At 41.4% G+C, this 18,514-nt stretch overlaps 2 protein-coding genes across 17 annotated transcripts in view; both read right to left on the bottom strand.

Annotated features, from left to right (window-relative positions):
- The window catches only part of LOC311058141 (mitogen-activated protein kinase kinase kinase kinase 3-like), a 58,058-nt gene extending 49,748 nt beyond the window's left edge, over nucleotides 1-8,310 (bottom strand). For all 15 annotated transcript variants that reach the window (XM_084075456.1, XM_084075466.1, XM_084075463.1 and 12 more), the window contains exon 1: nucleotides 8,091-8,310. In XM_084075456.1, the coding sequence (XP_083931582.1) occupies nucleotides 8,091-8,186 (96 nt within the window). In that variant the 5' untranslated portion in view covers nucleotides 8,187-8,310. The remainder of the gene's footprint in view (nucleotides 1-8,090) is intronic.
- Nucleotides 8,311-10,162: 1,852 nt separating this feature from the next.
- thumpd2 (THUMP domain containing 2) lies at nucleotides 10,163-18,081 on the bottom strand. Of its 2 annotated transcripts, none has more exons than XM_084076837.1 (11): nucleotides 17,893-18,081; nucleotides 17,131-17,269; nucleotides 15,597-16,334; nucleotides 14,967-15,106; nucleotides 14,081-14,158; nucleotides 13,877-13,929; nucleotides 13,593-13,680; nucleotides 13,279-13,350; nucleotides 12,215-12,329; nucleotides 10,860-10,980; nucleotides 10,163-10,566 (listed from the first exon to the last, which is right to left on the bottom strand). In XM_084076837.1, exons 1-11 carry the CDS (start codon nucleotides 18,004-18,006, stop codon nucleotides 10,209-10,211), a joined length of 2,016 nt encoding a protein of 671 aa, XP_083932963.1. In that variant the 5' UTR covers nucleotides 18,007-18,081; the 3' UTR covers nucleotides 10,163-10,208. The 2 variants fall into 2 exon arrangements, with proteins under 2 accessions (XP_083932963.1, XP_083932964.1); XM_084076838.1 differs by having other exon boundaries at nucleotides 15,894-16,334.
- Between the last annotated feature and the right edge of the window lie 433 nt (nucleotides 18,082-18,514).

The following is an 18,514-nucleotide window of genomic DNA, read 5'->3' as shown; positions in this document are numbered from 1 at the left end:
TCTATGATGTATAGGTCAAACCAGCGGTTCATAGACACCGACAGCCACAGATCAGTGTGGTAGTTCAACCGGTTAGTGCACCGATCACATAATGGTAAGGTCCCGGGCTTGACATCCTCAGGTCCTATGTTACACATCATCCCATCTCCCTCTCCTCTCTTCTTTCTGTACCTCTTCATTGTGCTGTTAGATAAGCACGCATGTCTTCAAAAATCTAAAGGAACACGGACAACAATCTGAACACAGTCTTGACTTGTCAGCTGCCAGCATGACATCTTGAAAAATGCATCTCCCACTTCAGACCAGTTGTGAACATACTGTGGGGCCGCTGGACCCAAACTTGGGCGAGATCTATTAGGTTACGGAATTTTGAAAAACAATAAATTGCAATTACATGAAATAGAAAACAAATGTGTTAAATGCTCACTTGTATACTGCATTAAATGATTTCTATGTTTTAGAACTGAATTTGCTAATGATACTGACAATACTGATGATTTGTACTTTTAAGAGCAGGCTTTGGTTTTCCTTGAATATTTTTTTAAACATTAGCTTGGCTGATAAACTTGTTTTTGGTCAAAACATGTTGCTTGTGGGGTGGCCGGGTGGCTCAGCTAATTTGTGTGCAGACCATGTGCTCCTTCCTTGTGGGCTGGGTCGCAACAAGCATGGATCGATATTTGTGTAACCCTGGTTTAGACAACCGCACTGGTCCTGTGAGATAGTTAACATCTTCCCATTAAGACCTGGAACTGTGTCATTTTTAGATTTGAGCTAAAAAGCCTTATTTTACACTTTGGGCTATTCAAAAATAGCAGATATACAAGCTCATAGCGCGGCACCGAGTGCCGCGCTACGAGCTTGTAGATCTGCTATTTTTGAAAAATTGTGAAAATGTGTGCAAATCTTTGAATATATATATTTTTAAAGCGAACATTTTTAACTCAAATCTTTGCTTCTGGGGGGTCCCTGGAACAACATATTTTGATGGGGTCCGCGGCCAAATACATAATTTTGGGGGTCCTTGACATGAAAAAGATTGAGCACCACTGATATAGAAACATGCGTTTTTCAGAATACTGTTGAGATTTAGGAGACATGTAGAATCGGCTTCAGGTCTCAATGGGTTAAAAGCGGTGCTCTTCGAACTGGGGACAGGCTCAGTCTCAACACCCGGCAGGGCTCATTCGTTGCCAGCTAACAAACCAATGAAAGGAACAGGTGAGGTGAAAAACTGCATTCAGTGAAGTGTTTTTAACTAGTGCACCTGTCAGCCCTTGAAACACAGCCTTTTAACGCCAAGCATCCAGCAGACATGCCACCCATGCACACAAAGTCCCACACACATTTTTAACCACTTCTGCTTTGATCTGACTGTTTAAGTGTGCATAGCCATGTCCCATAATAACCATACATAACAATGTCATATGCATGTCATTCTTAGACATTTTATTCTGCAATCATTGTAACCTTGAAAAGTAGCTAAAGCAATTTGTTTTTGAACTACCAGAGTGCACAACACAGAGTCAGAATAACGGTGCTCTTCACATGTGCACTGTGCTCACGTATAAAATATAAGAAGACACACTGCAATGTGATGTGTGTGAATATGAGAATACAGATGGAACAGCTACTGATGGAAGCGGACTAATTAAACTGTGTACAGAGAATGATATAGATAATTGCGACCGTAGGTCGCATTTACTATAGAAACCTGCTCCAGGTGTCCGTCCGTCCCTCCGTCACACACGTCCCGTCACACTTTTGCCCTGCTCATATCTCCGCACCCGTTGCCCCGATCCATGCCAGATTTTGCACACACACTCCTTACCTGCCAAACTACACCCTCCAAGGACCCCCGGAGCTCCAGGGACCCCCAGTTGCCTCGGGGACCCCCAAGTGTAAAAAATGAGCACATGTGGACAAATTACCAAATGACCACCCCAACGGGGCTGCTCACGGGGCATTCCCGGGGACCACCCACTCCTGGTGCTCCAAAACGGATGCAAAAGTGGTGGCGCCCCCAGTGGAGGACCCCCTGCCACTGCAGCTCACATAAAATGCCGTAACTCGGGCTAGGAGCGTCCGGGAGAGCCGCGGCCGGTACCTATTCGTCCGCCAAGGCAACGCGGACACCCCACCCCTAATTTCTCACATGGCCCTCTTCTAGCGCCACCTTCAGGCCGCTTTTCACAACACATTTTTGCCCACTACTCCTACAGTTTTGCCCCTAAAAACACGCAAATTGCTACACACTACACAGTATGTGTACACTCATGTCATCAACATGCCTGCCACCACATTTCTTAGACCACCAAACAAAACTATACATTGCCCACACAACTAGGAACCAATCGCCGTTACAGCCCTCTTCTGTATACATGTGACCTACGGTCGCTTATCTCCCGATTAGGGAGTCTTACTGGTAGTGTTAATACTGTAGGCATTCAGGACATTTAGTTAGTGGTCTGTGAAGTCACATAATGCACACTTCACACACTGATGCCACACTGGAACACCAGAACAATGCATTTACTGTGTGTGTGTGTGTGTGTGTGTGTGTGTGTGTGTGTGTGTGTGTGTGTGTGTGTGTGTGTGTGTGTGTGTGTGTGTGTGTGTGTGTGTGTGTGTGTGTGTGTGTGTGTGTGTGTGTGTGTGTGTGTGTGTGTGTGTGTGTGTGTGTGTGTGTGTGTGTGTGCGCGCTTATACATACATACATTAAGAACAAATCAGGAGGAAGTGTTGCCGACTCACTGGCCAAATAAAACTTTGCTCTGTGAGCACATGTGTGTAAAAAAAATAAATGCAACTTAAATGCATGTCACAGTAGATGCATGTGTACTAGTGTACACACGTGCTGACACACACAAATACACACAGCCTCTCCAGTCTGCAACCTGACCAAAGGAACCAAAGCTGAAATTCTGAGGTTTCTGAGAAGAAAAAACACTGCACCAGGAGCTGGGCAAAGACAAACAGTTCCCATTTATATTACACTTTAGGAATTTAGCTCATGCTCTTATACAGAGACGCTTTCAGTGAGTGCAAAAGTAGAACAACCAAAAGATAAGAACACAGAGCTCCAAAACCACCATACAAATAATATACAGCAAATTATCAAATATGTAAACCCTTTTTTTTGTTTAGTTCTTTTTAAATGGGGGCCTATTACATTATGTTCCCATAATTTTCAAGAGCTGGTTCGAACGTGTCCTGTACCAACCAGATACATCACATGAGCAGGCAAATCTCAAAATAGGATTTGACACTAGAATGGTTCCAAGATTTCTTTCAAACTAATTCAGAACCAGAGTGACGAGGCATTTAAAATGAGATGCCCCCAGCCAGCCTTACCCCTCAACCAACAACATGCATGCAAGCCTTCAAGCGTGCGCACACATATGCACACACACGACACAGGTTTTGTTGTCAAACAATCCGGATCAGAGAACGGTCTGACAATGTTGGAGGAGTAACTGCTTCCATAGAGGAATAGCACTTCGTAAAGCCATAAGTTACCAGCTGATAGATGCAGCGCTGGCTGAGGTCTCTATAGGTAAACATGTAATGTTACCAGCTGAGAAGCACCAGGCTGAGGTCTCTATAGGTAAACATGTAATGTTACCAGCTGAGATGCACTGCACGTTTTTTAAATTAAGTAATATAATAACTGTATTACAAAACGGAAATATGGTTCCAAAGCATCAACTGAAGGTGAAGAATTAAGTACTAATTTATCCAAAGAGTAAGAAGATAAAAGGCCCCCTACAAATCGACTACAATTCTCAGACTCAAAAATGAGCAACTACATCTCCACACATGCAGCCGCAGGAAAGTAGTTCTCAGTTGTGTCATCAATGAAACTAAATAATGACACATATAACAAACTGATAAGAAATGTCACAACATGTAAGGAATCTCAGGAATGTTTTTGACGGAATGTGACGTACTTCAGTGGGGACAGTGAAATGTGATTTCTGAATGTAGTACTAGTTTTCCAATGCTACTTCTGAGTATGAATTTACCCAAATTCCGCAGAATTAATTCAATTGTCTCCAAACACAGACGTTATCAAATATAACTAAATATCATAAACGATACAGAGCAACCTCCCTGACAGGTAAACGCATACCTCCCTTGTGGAAAGGTCTCTATCCACAAGGGAGCTTACTGGGGAAAAGGGGGTGTGTGAATTATGGGCATCACTTCCTGTTGTCAGTCATTCAATTCATTTGAGGGATCAAATCAATCAACAATAATGTGTTAACACAACCCCACAAGATCAAGTGCTTAAGTGACTTAACAAGCACCATTTAATCCCCAAGCAGAGATACAGGTGTCACAGCAGCCAGTCAGAATGAAACACAGCACAGGAGTCAGGCTACTGCTAAGAGCAACAGCCATTGATCATTCATTTGAATCAGCTGTGTGGAGGGAGATATTGCAGGGTTAAGTAGGATCTAATATGGACTATTATAAGACTAATATGACCCTTTTGATTTCTGACAGTTTGTGTTCCCACATTATTATTGACTTACAGGGATCACTCGAATGAATTGAATGACTGACAACAGGAATTCATGCAAGGCCTCAAGGGACACTGGAAACACGTGGACACACTTGACGAGCAAACTACTGGTGGAACACTAAGCAAAACAGGATGGTGCTGCACCAGTTGCCTTCTAAATGTATGTGTGTGAGAGATACAGACTATGCATCCACCTGTGTGTGTACTTGAGCATTCTGTTCTAACTTCTTCCTCTGTTGTAGCAATCAGAAACAATAGGACACACACACACACACACACACACACACACACACACACACACACACACACACACACACACACACACACACACACACACACACACACACACACACACACACACACACACACACAGGAAGTCAGGACCACTGCATTCCAAGACCATGGCTGCCCAGCTGTGCCACATGTATGCAGAATTCAGGCCAGGGGAAAAATAGTGGAGCCAACAGGTTCATCAGGCTGTTAAGTACATTACCCCCCCCCCCCCCCCCCCCATACACACGCATGCTTTTTATGTAATTTATCTACTGTAGAAAACCAATGGCTTTAATAGACTTTTTAGCAGTAACTCAAGTAAACACATTGCTAATGTCAGACTGACCAAAGTACCCTAATACTGGCCATCTATTGCATCAAAAACATAAAAAGAGGGTTTTACACTCTCAAAAGGAGGCCAAAATGGGACCAGTCATTTCAAATAGGAAGCATTACAACAACTATTACAGCATTACAACAACAATTTCAGCATTCATGCCATGTAAACAAAGAACTTTTAGTATCATGTTTGCCTCCAAAACACAACTAAGTCACTCTACGATAGTACGTTTGGATTCCTTTGCCCCACAGCCGATATTAACAGCACAAACGATTGTTAGATTGTCAGATTTTGTGTATCTGTAAATAATGCCCAAAATAGCGGGTGGGATCATTTGACCCCCTGGGGTCAACATGCTGGCATCACTGCAGTACCCCTAAAACAGGTTCAGTGTCTTACACAAGGATAATTAAACAGGAAATGGACCATGGTTGGGCAAATCAAACCAATGACCTTGTGAGAATATTGATCTCAGTATATATTTGATCAACCTACCAGCCAGAATTGCAGACAGTTTTACTCATTTTCAACATCTCAACATAAACAGAACTAAAGACTGAGTTTAACATACTGTATCACAAATTGCACCTTCCTTAATGTCTAATCTCATGTACATACAGTGCTGCTTTGTGGACATACCGAATGTGCTACCACCTTTGTGTCTAACCTTAAACACCTTATGTCTAACCTCATGACATGTACACACTGTTCCAGTTGTATTATGCTGTGTATGCCTATATATGTAGATATCTTAGATTTGTGCCTATCCCTGACATACGTTTCTCTTTAGTGTTTTCTCCTTGCTCTCCGTGCCACCCTCCCCTCTTTTAATTGTTCTCTTCCTGAAAGCAACAAAAACGATTGGAGCTTGCACAAAAACTAATTTCAAGCACTTCTTTACACCCCTAAACCTCTGATGTGACAATAAAGTTGAATCAAACCCTAATGATCGCAATACTAGCCTGAAAATTCACAATTCGATATTTTTCCAGCCATAGTATTTGTTCCTACTCACTACTCAGAGCACCTTACCATAGGTTCAAGATGACAGCTTAAGACGATGATCAAACCTGTGAACTTGGCATTATGCAACAGTTACATTGACCATTAAAAAGGTCCTGACATCAGACACATCACTTTTCTACTCTATGAGAAGAATATCTTCCACTGGGAAGACCCACCGGAATCTTCCCTGGAACAAAGCAAAATACAGGCTTAAATTAGACCCAAACTAGATTACTCCTGACAGGTATATAATTAGTGTAACAGAAAAGGAAGAGATAATGGGAGACGTTTGGGATCTTCTGTAGAAACCAACGGGATAACCTGGCATAAAATGCCTAAAAGCCTGATTAAGAATAAATAAATAAACAAACAAACATGAAGAAACAAAGAAATGTAACCAACATTACATTCCTGATCCTGGGTTATTTTATTGCACTTGTAACACTAATTATGATCCTCGAGGTTAACCAAACGTCATAATTACATCCTATCAAAACTTAGATGAATTTACCCAGGCTGCCAAATGCCTCTCTCCCCACACACAGCTATGGAATTCAATTCCACGACAGAGTGCATGGCTGCTATGCTTAAAACAGAAGAAAATGAATACTGTGTTAAATTGATCCATTTGTATCTCAAAGAATGTACAAATTGTACAAACTCTTAAGTAAAATTAACAGGATTTTACAGTGTATTATGATGACATTAAATTCCACGATACGGAGTCCCTTGGTAAACAACAACATGGCCCGTCAACAGTGGGTGACTGAATGGCGATCATCACAGACCGAACATCAAGACGATAAAACCCTGACATGGTAGCCAGAACAGTAAAACTATTGGCCATATGATAACAAATATCAATACGGAGTGTCTGGTATGTTGATGATAAGCATTGTGGCAGCCCGGGGCCTTGTGTACATCATGGATCCTCACCAGCTTAGCCTCGTCTTTCACTACGCAAACCAGGCAACAAAGCCCGTTTTTCTCGATCAATAACAACGTTGTTCATCGAAAAGGGGGAGAAAGAAGATGATTATAGTTGTGTTGATGCTTTATTGTTGGTGCCTGCTAGGCAATTATTATCATCATGATCCCAGGAGCTGTCATTCTTTGCAGCGCTTTTCAGGGATCAAACTAGCTCTGGTCCATAGCGTTAGAAGGAGTTCTCCTTAACGCTAGGTTACTTTCGGACCGTTGCCCGCACACCCCCGGTAGCGCAGGCTGCGCAGCCTCTCGTCTGCAGTAAAAATAAAAAATACGCTTTCACTACTCATCAAAACAAAGACATTTGTAAGATGTTGAAAGCCTACCTTCCTTAGTGGGAATACTCGGAGCCCCCCACCTCACGTCTAAAATACACTTTTTGGACAGAAAATAAAATATTTCGCCGGATGGAAAAATGTTTTAGTTACTCCACTGCGCCCCCTACAGAACTGATCAATGGGAAAGGTCTATTCAAAAGATCAGTAGGGGCGCATCGGAGTAATAAAAAATGTTTTCCTTCCGGTGAAATATTTTCTTTTCTGGACTCAGAGTGTTCCCAGAACTTCCCACTAACGAAAGTAGGCTTTCAACATCCTAAACCCGTCTTCGTTTTGGTGAATAGCGAAAGTGTTTTATTCTTTTACTACAGACGAGTGGCTGCGCTACCGGGGCTGTGCGGGCAACGGCTCGAAAGTACCACAGCGTTAAGGAGAACTCCCTCTAAAGCTATGGACCAGAGCTAGGATCAAACCAGAGATAGACACATTCTCCACCACCCAGCTGCGAAATAGGCTGCAGGAAACGCGCTACTGCGTTACATAAATTGTTTCAGTCCAATGCTCACAGGCGTGTCACAATTGCTGCCGTTTTGTCAACAACGTTGCCAGTTGCCATCCAAACGGCTAAAAGTTAGCTGCTGGGTGCTACCATAGCCGGGCTGCAGTTGTTTTTTTTTACCTTGTACACATCTCCGTATGTGCCGCTTCCTATCCGCTGAATAAGCTCGAAATCCTCCTGCGGGTTCCTGCGGGACAGGTCCACGCTGGAATTCATCGTGAACGACTCCCGTATCGGGTGGGGTGGGGGGGGTACCGGTGGTCGTGTCAAGCACGGTGGGGTATGTGGGGAAACGAAATATTTAAAAACATACAGCGTCAGAGAGAGAAATCACAACAGCCCCGAACCCACTGGAGCTTCAACATGGCGTCCACTGCGCAAGGAGCATGCGCACGAATGTTGGCGTACGTACATGGTCCGGTGACTCTGTCTGTCTGTCTGTCTGTCTGTCTCACAGTCTGTCCCTCCCTTCAGAGCAGCAGAGCAGAGAGGGAGCAGTGAGGACACTGTACACATCCATCCATCCATCCATCCAAAATACTACCTGACCTGTACTTTCTGTTCATCAACTGCGTCTTATTGAGGTCCATCTGGTTACATTTTGTAGGCTCTCACAGTTAATGGATACATTAAAGTTTTGTTGTTGTTGTTTTGTTAGAATAAGTGCTAAATAGCTCGATATTGTGAGTAGTCATTGTTTGTTCAGTAACAGAGGTCCTCCCATCTCTCATAGTAAACCAAAAAAACAACAACACATCATCAGGTCGGGATACCAATTTTATTCAATCAGTAGAGAGAGAACTCGTGCAGGATACAGGATAAACAAATTGGAAATGATGAGACAAAACAATTATAAATGAATGATTCCAAGATGTTTGGAAATGTTGCCATGGAACATTAGAATCCTTTTGAGCAAAAAGCCTACCCGAAAGTATGTCTCACAATGTTTTCCTATGCTGGTTTAATGCACGATTTGATTAATTATGAACTATTTAGACGTCATTTAATTTCAGACGTCACATCGACACCTTTCTTAATACATCCATGGGGTTAACAGTAAGTATGTTGCTCTCATTAAAAGAACACCACAAGAGGTGCTCCGTTCTTTCAGAATAAAAACTCTGTTCCATACTCTTATAATCATTTATGTTTATTATATATGTATATCAATAAGAAACACTAACCTTCTACAACACCAATGCTTTCAGTGTCAATTTTAGTTTACACTACAGGGTCAATTTTATATGATTAAGTGTTAAAGGGATAGTTGGGTTTTGTGGGATTTGCCATTGTTCCCATTTACCCAGAGTCAGACAATCTCATGGGTGCCTTTTTCGTGTGTTTGCAAGCTTAACATAGCTTACTTTAATTCCTAGATGTCTATCTATGGAATCAAGTAGCAGTTCCCCTCCAAAGTCAAAAGTACCAAAATACACCTTTAAACTTCTCCAAAGATGGATGGCTGGTGTAACGTATCAACACATTGTAAAGTGCAGAATTATAGTCACTAATTTCACTTTTAAGAAAGACATGTCAAACAGCCATGGTGGATGAATATGCATATTTTGGACAAGGCCTACCAAACTATAATGTAATCGTTAGGATTTTGTATGTACTTGTATGTGAAAACATTTTTAAACACTTATTTATTCTTATTTATTCTAAATAAGTATAAAATATTAAACCCTCAGCTTCAGAGAAAGTCCTTTTCCATGAGAAGTTGCTACTTGATCCCATAGATACCCAAGGATTAAAACTAGACTAAGCTCATCATCACTCAACATACCCTCAAACTTCAAGCAGACAAAAAAAGATATTCATGACTTTGTCGGTCTCTGGGTAAGTAGGAAAAATTGTAAATATCCAAACTATCACTTTAAAGTTTGTAAGTCAATTTTTAATACTATATAATTATGAATAGAATGGGTAGGCACACACTGTTTGCATCATACTGTGGCTGGATTTTGAGCACACTGTAAAGCTTGCCTACCCATAAAAACTACAGTTCAGAATTGTTATGATTACATTTATTCTACCATGTAAACTGTGATGTAAGCATGTTTATCCTTTTATTTGAGGGTTTTGCTGAAAAGGCATCGGTTTTAGCCCCACCCACTATTCATACAGTGACACACTGTAGACATAGTATAAGAAAGACTCTCAAAACAATTCTTTGTTCAACACATACAATCTTTATATAATTAAAAAGAGAAGATCACTGTTTGTTTTGAATGAAGTCTATAACTTGACATATTTTTGTATAAGTCCATCAATTGCCCCTAAGCTCACTCTGTGCGACGCTTGGTGCTTCAAGGAGGAGAGGGGGGGTGATGGCACCTGTTGTAGTCCAGTCTGACTAGACTGAGTCTGAATCTCTGTTCCCTGGATACAGGGTGGTGTGACATCTGGGCTGGTCTGACAGGTCTCAGGCTTTAGGGAAGAAAGAAGAGATGACGAGCAGCGTTGCTGCCCAGTAAGAGGCACGGTTTCCTGGATAGGTGTTGGGTAAGCGCTTGGGTGTGCCTGGAGCTTTTTCAGCAAACAAGATAATTGAGGGCTCAGTAGGAGAACCAGGACTCCACCTACACAGAGGACTCTAGAAACAAACACACACACACACACACACACACACACACACACACACGATCAGATTAGTATCTTTCTCAATATATATACTGTACTGTATATATTTTAAGACATATCAGAATAGACATGCAAGGCATTCAAATACACACACACACACACTAACACGTACAGTACTGTACACATACATTTTAGAGGGACCAAATTGGTATGTCTCTCAATATCAGAATAAACATGCATGCCACACACGTACACACACAACATCCATGCATACAAGAGACACACATACTGTACACACAAACCAACCTCTCCATCTCTGTAACAATGTGAATCAGCTTGGCAGCCATGTTTTCCTTGGTATCAAACTGCCTGCCAAATGGCAGATCACACAGAACAGCATCCACACTCCCGCTGGCCAGAGGGAGCTCTGGTCACCACAGAGGCAAAACACAACTTTCAGTTCAATGCATTCATCAGTCAGTATTACACTATGTACTATTCTTTGCCTTAGCCCACAATGCTTAAACGGATCCCTGGCTAAGTAATAAGCCAAATACGACATGACACATTGCCTGCATGTATGCGTTCTTTCAAATCCAACACTTCCCTGGCAAGAACGCATACTGTATATGCATAAAAAAAAACATGTTTACAGTGATTACACTTGACGGCTAGAGGGTGCTCTTCGCCAACCTATGAATGATCCCTTGACTGCGAGAGGAGGAATGGACGGAAATGACGTCAGTTCCGTCCATTCCTATGTTATGGGATTTATAAAAACACATCTAGCTCGGATTTCTTCTTTTTATGTGTGAAAACGAGCCATATTCAACAGAATGGACGATCGCGGTAAAAAAAAAAGTGTTCCGGTGGATAGACAAGACCCCCCCTCCTCCCCCCAGACAGCTTTTGTTTACATCCGTGTCCACAACGTGTCTTCCATGGCTTTCCGTGGATCGTCAAAATAAGGTAAATGTCAATGTGTTAATACATTATAATTGTCCTCTATAACTAAAATGTAAAATCAAAAACACCTTAAATATTGTATTTATTTTAGAAATAGTTAATCTTTCACTCAATAGGGGCAATGCCAGTCGCAAGTTGATGATGTCATTTGTTCATGTGTGGTCCAGCACATGAAATTTCTGGACTTTCTGGAATGCATGTGGGAAAAAAATATATAATACTTCCTAAGGTTAAAATGAGCATCAAATCAATATTTTAAATATGTTTATTTTTTTCAATTTGAATTTAGATCACAAATAAAATTTGGCTAACGTGCAATACCTAAATGTTGACATTTGTCGCAAAATGCAAATATGTAAACAGTGTGCATATTCACTCTAAATAGGGTTGTGTAAATCAATAGTTATTTTTAATTTCAGCGATCCCCAGATTGGTACGCATTAGACCACAGACACCCATAACTCTCAGAGTGAACAACATTTGTACACTCTGAGTTACAGAACTGTAAGGGTCCATTTGGTTCCTAATTATCATTTAGCAGGGGACCTCCTGGAACCTCTTCAAGATCCCGTGGGGGGGGGGGGGGGGTTCCCGGACACCACTTTGAGAACCACTGGTGTAAATGGTATGTCAAAATGAGAGAAATTATGAATATATACTAAAATATAATTCGCACTTTGCACAGGTTTTCCTACCCATGGTTGAGGCCTTTAGCAGGTGAACTCTGTCTGCAAGGTTTGCAAATGCTATATTCTCGTTGGCCTTCTGCAGCTGTTTGTCATCAATGTCCATGCCCAGAAAAAAGGCATCCTGAAAGTAAGGGGAGAATGCTTAGAATGACAGTAAGGGGAGAATGCTTAGAATTATTTTATATTACTTTAGATATACACATTATCCATATAATGTGTTACAACTTACAATTAAGCACTTCCAACCTGGTGTCCCAAATATGGGCATGTCATTATACATAGATATATATATATACATTTTCAAAAATGTTCATAATTATTGGCCCGGGAGGTTGGCCTCGCGGTCCGGGCACCTAGGCTCCTAATGCCTGACAGCGCATCGCGAGTTCGAGTCCTGACGAACTTTGCTGTTATGTCACTCCCCGTCTCTCTCTCCCCGTTACCTGTCTGTCTCTACTTACTCTATCAATAAAGGCAAAAAAGCCCAAAACCAAAAACAATCTTTGAATTTCTTTCATAATTATTATTATTGTTATTTTTTTAAATAGCAGATCTACAAGCTCACAGCGTGTCACACTGTACAACTACAGTACATAGGGCTTAAGTGGTTAAAACTCTAGTGTCCAAGTGTTTACATAGGTGCCCATTTAGCAGTTTAAACCACAGAGAAACCATGAATAATTCACACTGGTTTATTTTAAGTGGTTAATCCAGTTTTAAACATTGCATCTAAAGCAGAAACAAGACTCAACACACTGGAATTCAAGAAACTAGCCCAGGGCTAACAGGTGCTGTAAGAACAGGTCTAAATTAATCAGTAACCCAGGACCACATTTACCCTTAGACTAATGATAATGAACTTCCTTCAGGATTTTTTTTTTGTCATTCTAACCTACTATTGAGGTAAAAGTAAAAGAGTTATGCCCGATATCTACGTGCCTTGTCGCACACCAAAAACACTTACAACATGTTGCGATGTGATACATTGTGAGCTTGTAGATCTGCTATTTCTGGTACGACACTGGCGCACAAATAAGTATGTACAGTATCAGGCTTTTTAGTGTGCTGACCTTCTGCTCCTGTGCAGCTTCCAAAAGGATAGTTCCCACCCCACACATTGGATCTAAGACACAGAAACCTGGCTGGACAAAACATAGCAAAACAACATTTGAACAAACAACAGACTAGAGGTTGACTTTCATGCACTGACCATACATGTATGAGTGACATGTGTGAGAGTGGCTAAAAAACATTTTCAGATACAGCCTTAACATACAGTAAATATAAATTTGACTTAACTGATGTGTTTTATAACTTTTATTGTCTACAAATAAAGCTAGGATCACTACATCTGTAGATGTAAAATGCATCAGTATGTGAGAACCTGTATTTCGGCCAGAAAGCCCATAGCCCAGGCTACTGTACACCTCAGTCCGGTGGTTTTAATGTAGCTCCTGTTAGCTAAAGGCAATCTGAAGAAGAAGGGAAAAAACTAAAATCACATACAGCAACGTTTTTGAAATTATCTAAAGTGGGAAATTCAACAGCATAAAACATAATATATTCACACAAGAGAAATTATACAGAAACTTAAGATGTATAAATAAATAACTAAAGTAGGGACAATCGATCGATACACTCGAGTACAATCTGATCAAATGAGATAACCTGGTTAGTGGTATCCCCAGTAGACAATGGTCATCACTCAAATACACATTGACCTGTAGAAGCAACACAGACACACAATATCACCATAACAACAGGGGGAGTTCTTTCATTTTTTTTTTTAGAAGAGATAGATCTCATAAAAGCTGACAGGAAATATGTTTATATAATAAAATACATCTTGTAATTGTGTGCAAAGGATGATACCTCCAACTTAGGATTCCTCAGGTCAACCTTCCAACCCAGCAGTCTGCTAAGGCCTGATCCAATCAAACCACTCAACTCCTGTATGCGGTTACAATGCAAAATAAGTGACCGTGTGCACACACACACACACACACACACACACACACACACACACAATACAAGCAAACCAGTAAAGGACACAACGACTTGTGGGCGCAAGTCGATGACATCATCACAAATTATATATGCAAAATAATGATATGAAATAATGATACGACAGCTACTATTAGCGGACAAGGAGCAAAACCTTCCTAATGTTTCGTATAAAAACGACTATTATATTCAAACATTATCATACTGTTGGTAATGCCAGGGTTATTTATTTGCTGACACGATCAGTGTATTCAGGTTTCGGTACCTAGCAGTGGCCGGATTATTGCATGGTTAAAATAGTCTCTCTCTCTCTCTGATGCCTCTTGAACTATGACTGGTAGCCTATTCCATTTCCTCTCTGTAAGAGAGGAGCTGTGTAGTATTGTCAATGTATTGTGTGATCTGTCTATGTATTGTGTATTTATGTGATTTTTTTGTATCCTGATGGCTGCTTGGTACAAAATGAATTTCCGCGAGGACAAATAAAGCATCTAGCATGACGGGGTGACTGGTCAGTAGGAGACTCAATGGAGACTCTTTGAGCCGGTCATTAAATTATTGGCTCAGGAATGCGACGAAAACTAAAAAATATCCATGAATTCAAGGCTCCATGGGGTGAGTAATCGATAGGAAAAAAAAGTAATTTTGGGGTGAACTATCCCTTTAATAAACTGTATGTGTATACACACTCACACATACAGCAATAGATTCTTAATGTGCTACATAGGTATACGATTATATTCTACATGAATACCTGTGTGCTGAACCATCTGGCTAGAGCTCCAGAGCACTTGCAGCTGATCCTGAAGGTGACAGGTTCTGTAGGAGACGGTTGAAGCAGTTTGTCCCTGCTAGGCTCCTGTAGTTCCCTTTCTTTTGAGTCTGTGGCCTCCACTTCAACATACAAAGTGATTCGGGATACACTGTCATTTAACATTGGCTATTGAAGTGCAGCAGAAATTCGACTATTAATTCTAATATGACCACAATAATAATACTAGATGTTGATGTATTAGTACTTTCAGTTGGAGTAATAGTAGTAGCAGCGAATGTGGTAGCAGATGATAACAGCAGAAGACATATAGTAAGTAGTAGTAGCAGTGATTGCAATAGTGATCATAAATGTGCCTTGAAGGAGGTCTCTGACCTAAAGCTCATATAAAAACGATTTGAGAGTGCAGATACTCTGTTCATTCAGTTCGATATTATTTAGCTTCAGCACCTAAGCTACGTGTAATACTGGTACTGGGTACTGGGTGACCACTGAGCAGTGTATTTTTCATTACAAATGATTACCAAATAATAAATATATGAATAAATAAATAAACAAGAAATGTCTAAGAATTATGATTTCAGTCAGTCAGTATCAGAAAGTAAATATTACCATGTGTTGTGTGGTTGTGGCTGTCCGGTTCCTTGCTACAGTCACACAGTGCTGCCGTTACAGTTGCATGGTTTCTACTTTGCCTGTCGCCACTCAACTCCTCAACCTCATTTATTTCTTCCGTGCCCTTCTCCTCCTCCTCTCTGTTACCTTTGACCTCTGATGTCTCGTTCTCTTTTCCACTGTTTTGTTCGATCTTCATCCGACTAGCCTCTCCTCCCCCCTCATCATCATCCCTCTTTCTCTTACACTCTGGTGTCCATGGTCCTTTTTGTGCAACACCGCAGGCCTCCTCACCATGCTGTTGTTCACCAAGATGGTGTATCCCTCCCTCGCCTTCCTCTCTTTTGCTGTCAGTTAGTTTCTCTTCCTCCTCTCTCTGTCTCTTCCAGGATTCTTTCTGTACATCACTGCAAGACTTATCAACGCCACCAACCTTCTCATTCTTTCTCTCTGTCCCTTTCGCTCTATCAACCCCACGCTCTCCATGTTCCCACTCTCTTTTTCTCATCCTACACTCTGCGTCCCCACTCTGATTTTCCATCTCATCCACTTTCCTGTCACTCCACCTCTTCTCCTCACATTTTCCCTTTGTCAGTCCCGTTGCTATGTTGTGTGAGTCGACAGAGGTGCCTCTGCAATCTAGCACCCCCTGCAGGCGACTCCAGGTCATTATAGCACTGGTCCATTCTGTCGCATCACCCAGCAGTCTAGACCGTAGTTCAGAGGCAGCCTTGGCTAAAAAGAATCAAGAAAATAATATAATTATTAGAGCAGTGTTTCTCCTCCAGTGGAGAAACGAAAAGGAACAAAAAGTGCATTGTCAGATATTACATTATATTATACAAGACTGTGGAAAAGGAACAACTATAACAGAGGAGCACCATGTTATTTAGTATACAGTAAATATATATTTTTGTTTGTTTCTATTTTGACAATTCTATCAAGAGCAACCAACAATGAGTCAACAGGTCAGGGTTTTCTTTGATAGGACACATTTGTGTTACAAGGATTAATCCTGTGAGCTGAGTGCTCTCTATTTCAGGACTATCTCTATCTCTCATCTTATTTTTATCCATCGTCATGGGCTTTATTTGGAGTCAGATCATGGAGGAAATGGTTCCAGCACAGAATCCCAGACTTCCCTTTCACTGGCCATATCAGCCAGCTCTGACTGGGGGAACCCGAGGCATTCCCAGTCCAGCAGGGAGATATAATCTCCTGACCTGGTCCTCCCTGTGGCCTCCTCCCAGGTGCGTATGCATGGAAAACCTCTCTGGGGAGGCGACCAGGAGGCATCCTTACTGGATGCAACAATAAAAAACACCTTAACCATTCCGACGCAAAGGAGCACTGGCTCTACTCCGACTGAGCTTCTCACCTTGCCTAAGGAAGGTGCCAGCCACCGTCCAGAGAAAATATATATCGGTCGCTTGTATCTACAACCTTGTTCTTTCAGACCATCTTATTTTGTCTTATTATATTCACTATACTATACCACCTGTAATGCATTACTGAAGGTGACGCAGCTGACCTGAGCTAAAGTGGCCAGGCAGCTTGACGGGCAAGTCTTGTCTCAGCAGAAGGAAGAGTCTCTCTGCAGACTTGAGCTCTCTGACTCTGTCGATCCCTGCAGAGGTGCTGAACAGCACCTTACCCGTTAACTGACACACCTGTACAAAAAACACCAAACAACACAATCAGCAACACCAGCAAACAACGACGGTGGTGTTTGACAGTGAGTAGTGAGTAGTACTTCTAGCCTTGGATCAAGACTATAATAGATGTATTTTTATCGAGTCTGACTCTAGCTTTCGTGGATACGAAAGCAAAAGTCAGACTCGATAAAATACATCTATGATAGTGGTTCTCAACCTTTTCAGGCCGCGACCCCCCAAATTAATAACTGGGGGCACCCCACCCTGATAAGCACTTGAAATATAGGAGTTGAGGCATTATACTTTCTTATATAATTTAACAATTTACAACCTGTAAATTAACAAACAGTTTTTATAGTATAGTTTGTTGATTATTTTGACACAGTAATGGTCTTTTTTTTAGGTATTAAAAACGTCCTTTTTTAATAAGTCCTTAAATTGTCACTTCATTGTCATCTAGGGACCCCCCCCCAAAAAAAAAAAATCATGTGGGGACCCTGACCCACAGGTTGAGAACCACTGATCTACGATAGTCTTGATCCAAGGCTATAGTAGTGCTAGTAAGAGGTAGTAATGGTTAAAGCGGCAGTCAGTGTTAATCACAAGTCTTGACGTGATAATACAAAAAAAGCACTCACATCTTCAGCTGCAAGCTTCGACTTCACCTCTTGAACTAAAAACTGCTCCATACCGTTACCAGCAGTGCAATAATATCGAACAGCACTCGGTTTACAACAAGTCGGCTCCCTCATGACGGGTTTTTCTTTGTCAATAGGCACAAATATTCGCGTTTGAAATTACAATCTCACATGGTCTGATAGTATGCCGTGGATGAGTCCATATTGCTTGTTTACATCGGAAACGGAAGTGAGCAGCGTTGCCAGGTTTAGAGAGATAAATAAGCAACCGGGTCTATAAAAACAAGCCCAAAAGAAGCCACTATAATATGCCACATCAGCAATTGAAATCTATGTAGTGGCTATTTTCAAAGAAATCTTGGAAGAAAATGTGAAAAAATGCGGAATATTTGTGTCTCTTGTATGGGGGTCCCTGCTGGCATAACATGTTTTCAGATGAGGGGTCTGCAGACTAATGCATATTTATTTGGGGGGTCCTTGACATGTTTGAGAACCACTGGTGGAAACAACATTAGGAAGCAAGCCCAAATAAGCAACTACACTAGAAACAAGCCCAAAAACACTGGAAGTGAGCCACGGGGACTGCAGTGGCGTGTTCTTCCCAGTAGGGGTCTCCCCTTTA

This window comes from Gymnoscopelus microlampas (genome assembly GCF_963454915.1).
Source record: "Gymnoscopelus microlampas genome assembly, chromosome: 13".
Lineage (NCBI taxonomy): Eukaryota > Metazoa > Chordata > Actinopteri > Myctophiformes > Myctophidae > Gymnoscopelus > Gymnoscopelus microlampas.
Note: the sequence above shows the minus strand (reverse complement) of the source record. Positions and strands in the feature narration are given on the sequence as shown.

Coding starts and splice junctions, on each gene's coding strand:
- thumpd2 (XM_084076837.1), bottom strand. CDS start 18,006: ATGAGGGAGCCGACTTGTTGTAAACCGAGTGCTGTTCGATATTATTGC. Junction 14,159..14,966: donor CCAGATGGTTCAGCACACAG/GTATTCATGTAG, acceptor AACCGCATACAG/GAGTTGAGTGGTTTGATTGG. Junction 10,981..12,214: donor GCTAAAGGCCTCAACCATGG/GTAGGAAAACCT, acceptor TGTGGTGACCAG/AGCTCCCTCTGGCCAGCGGG.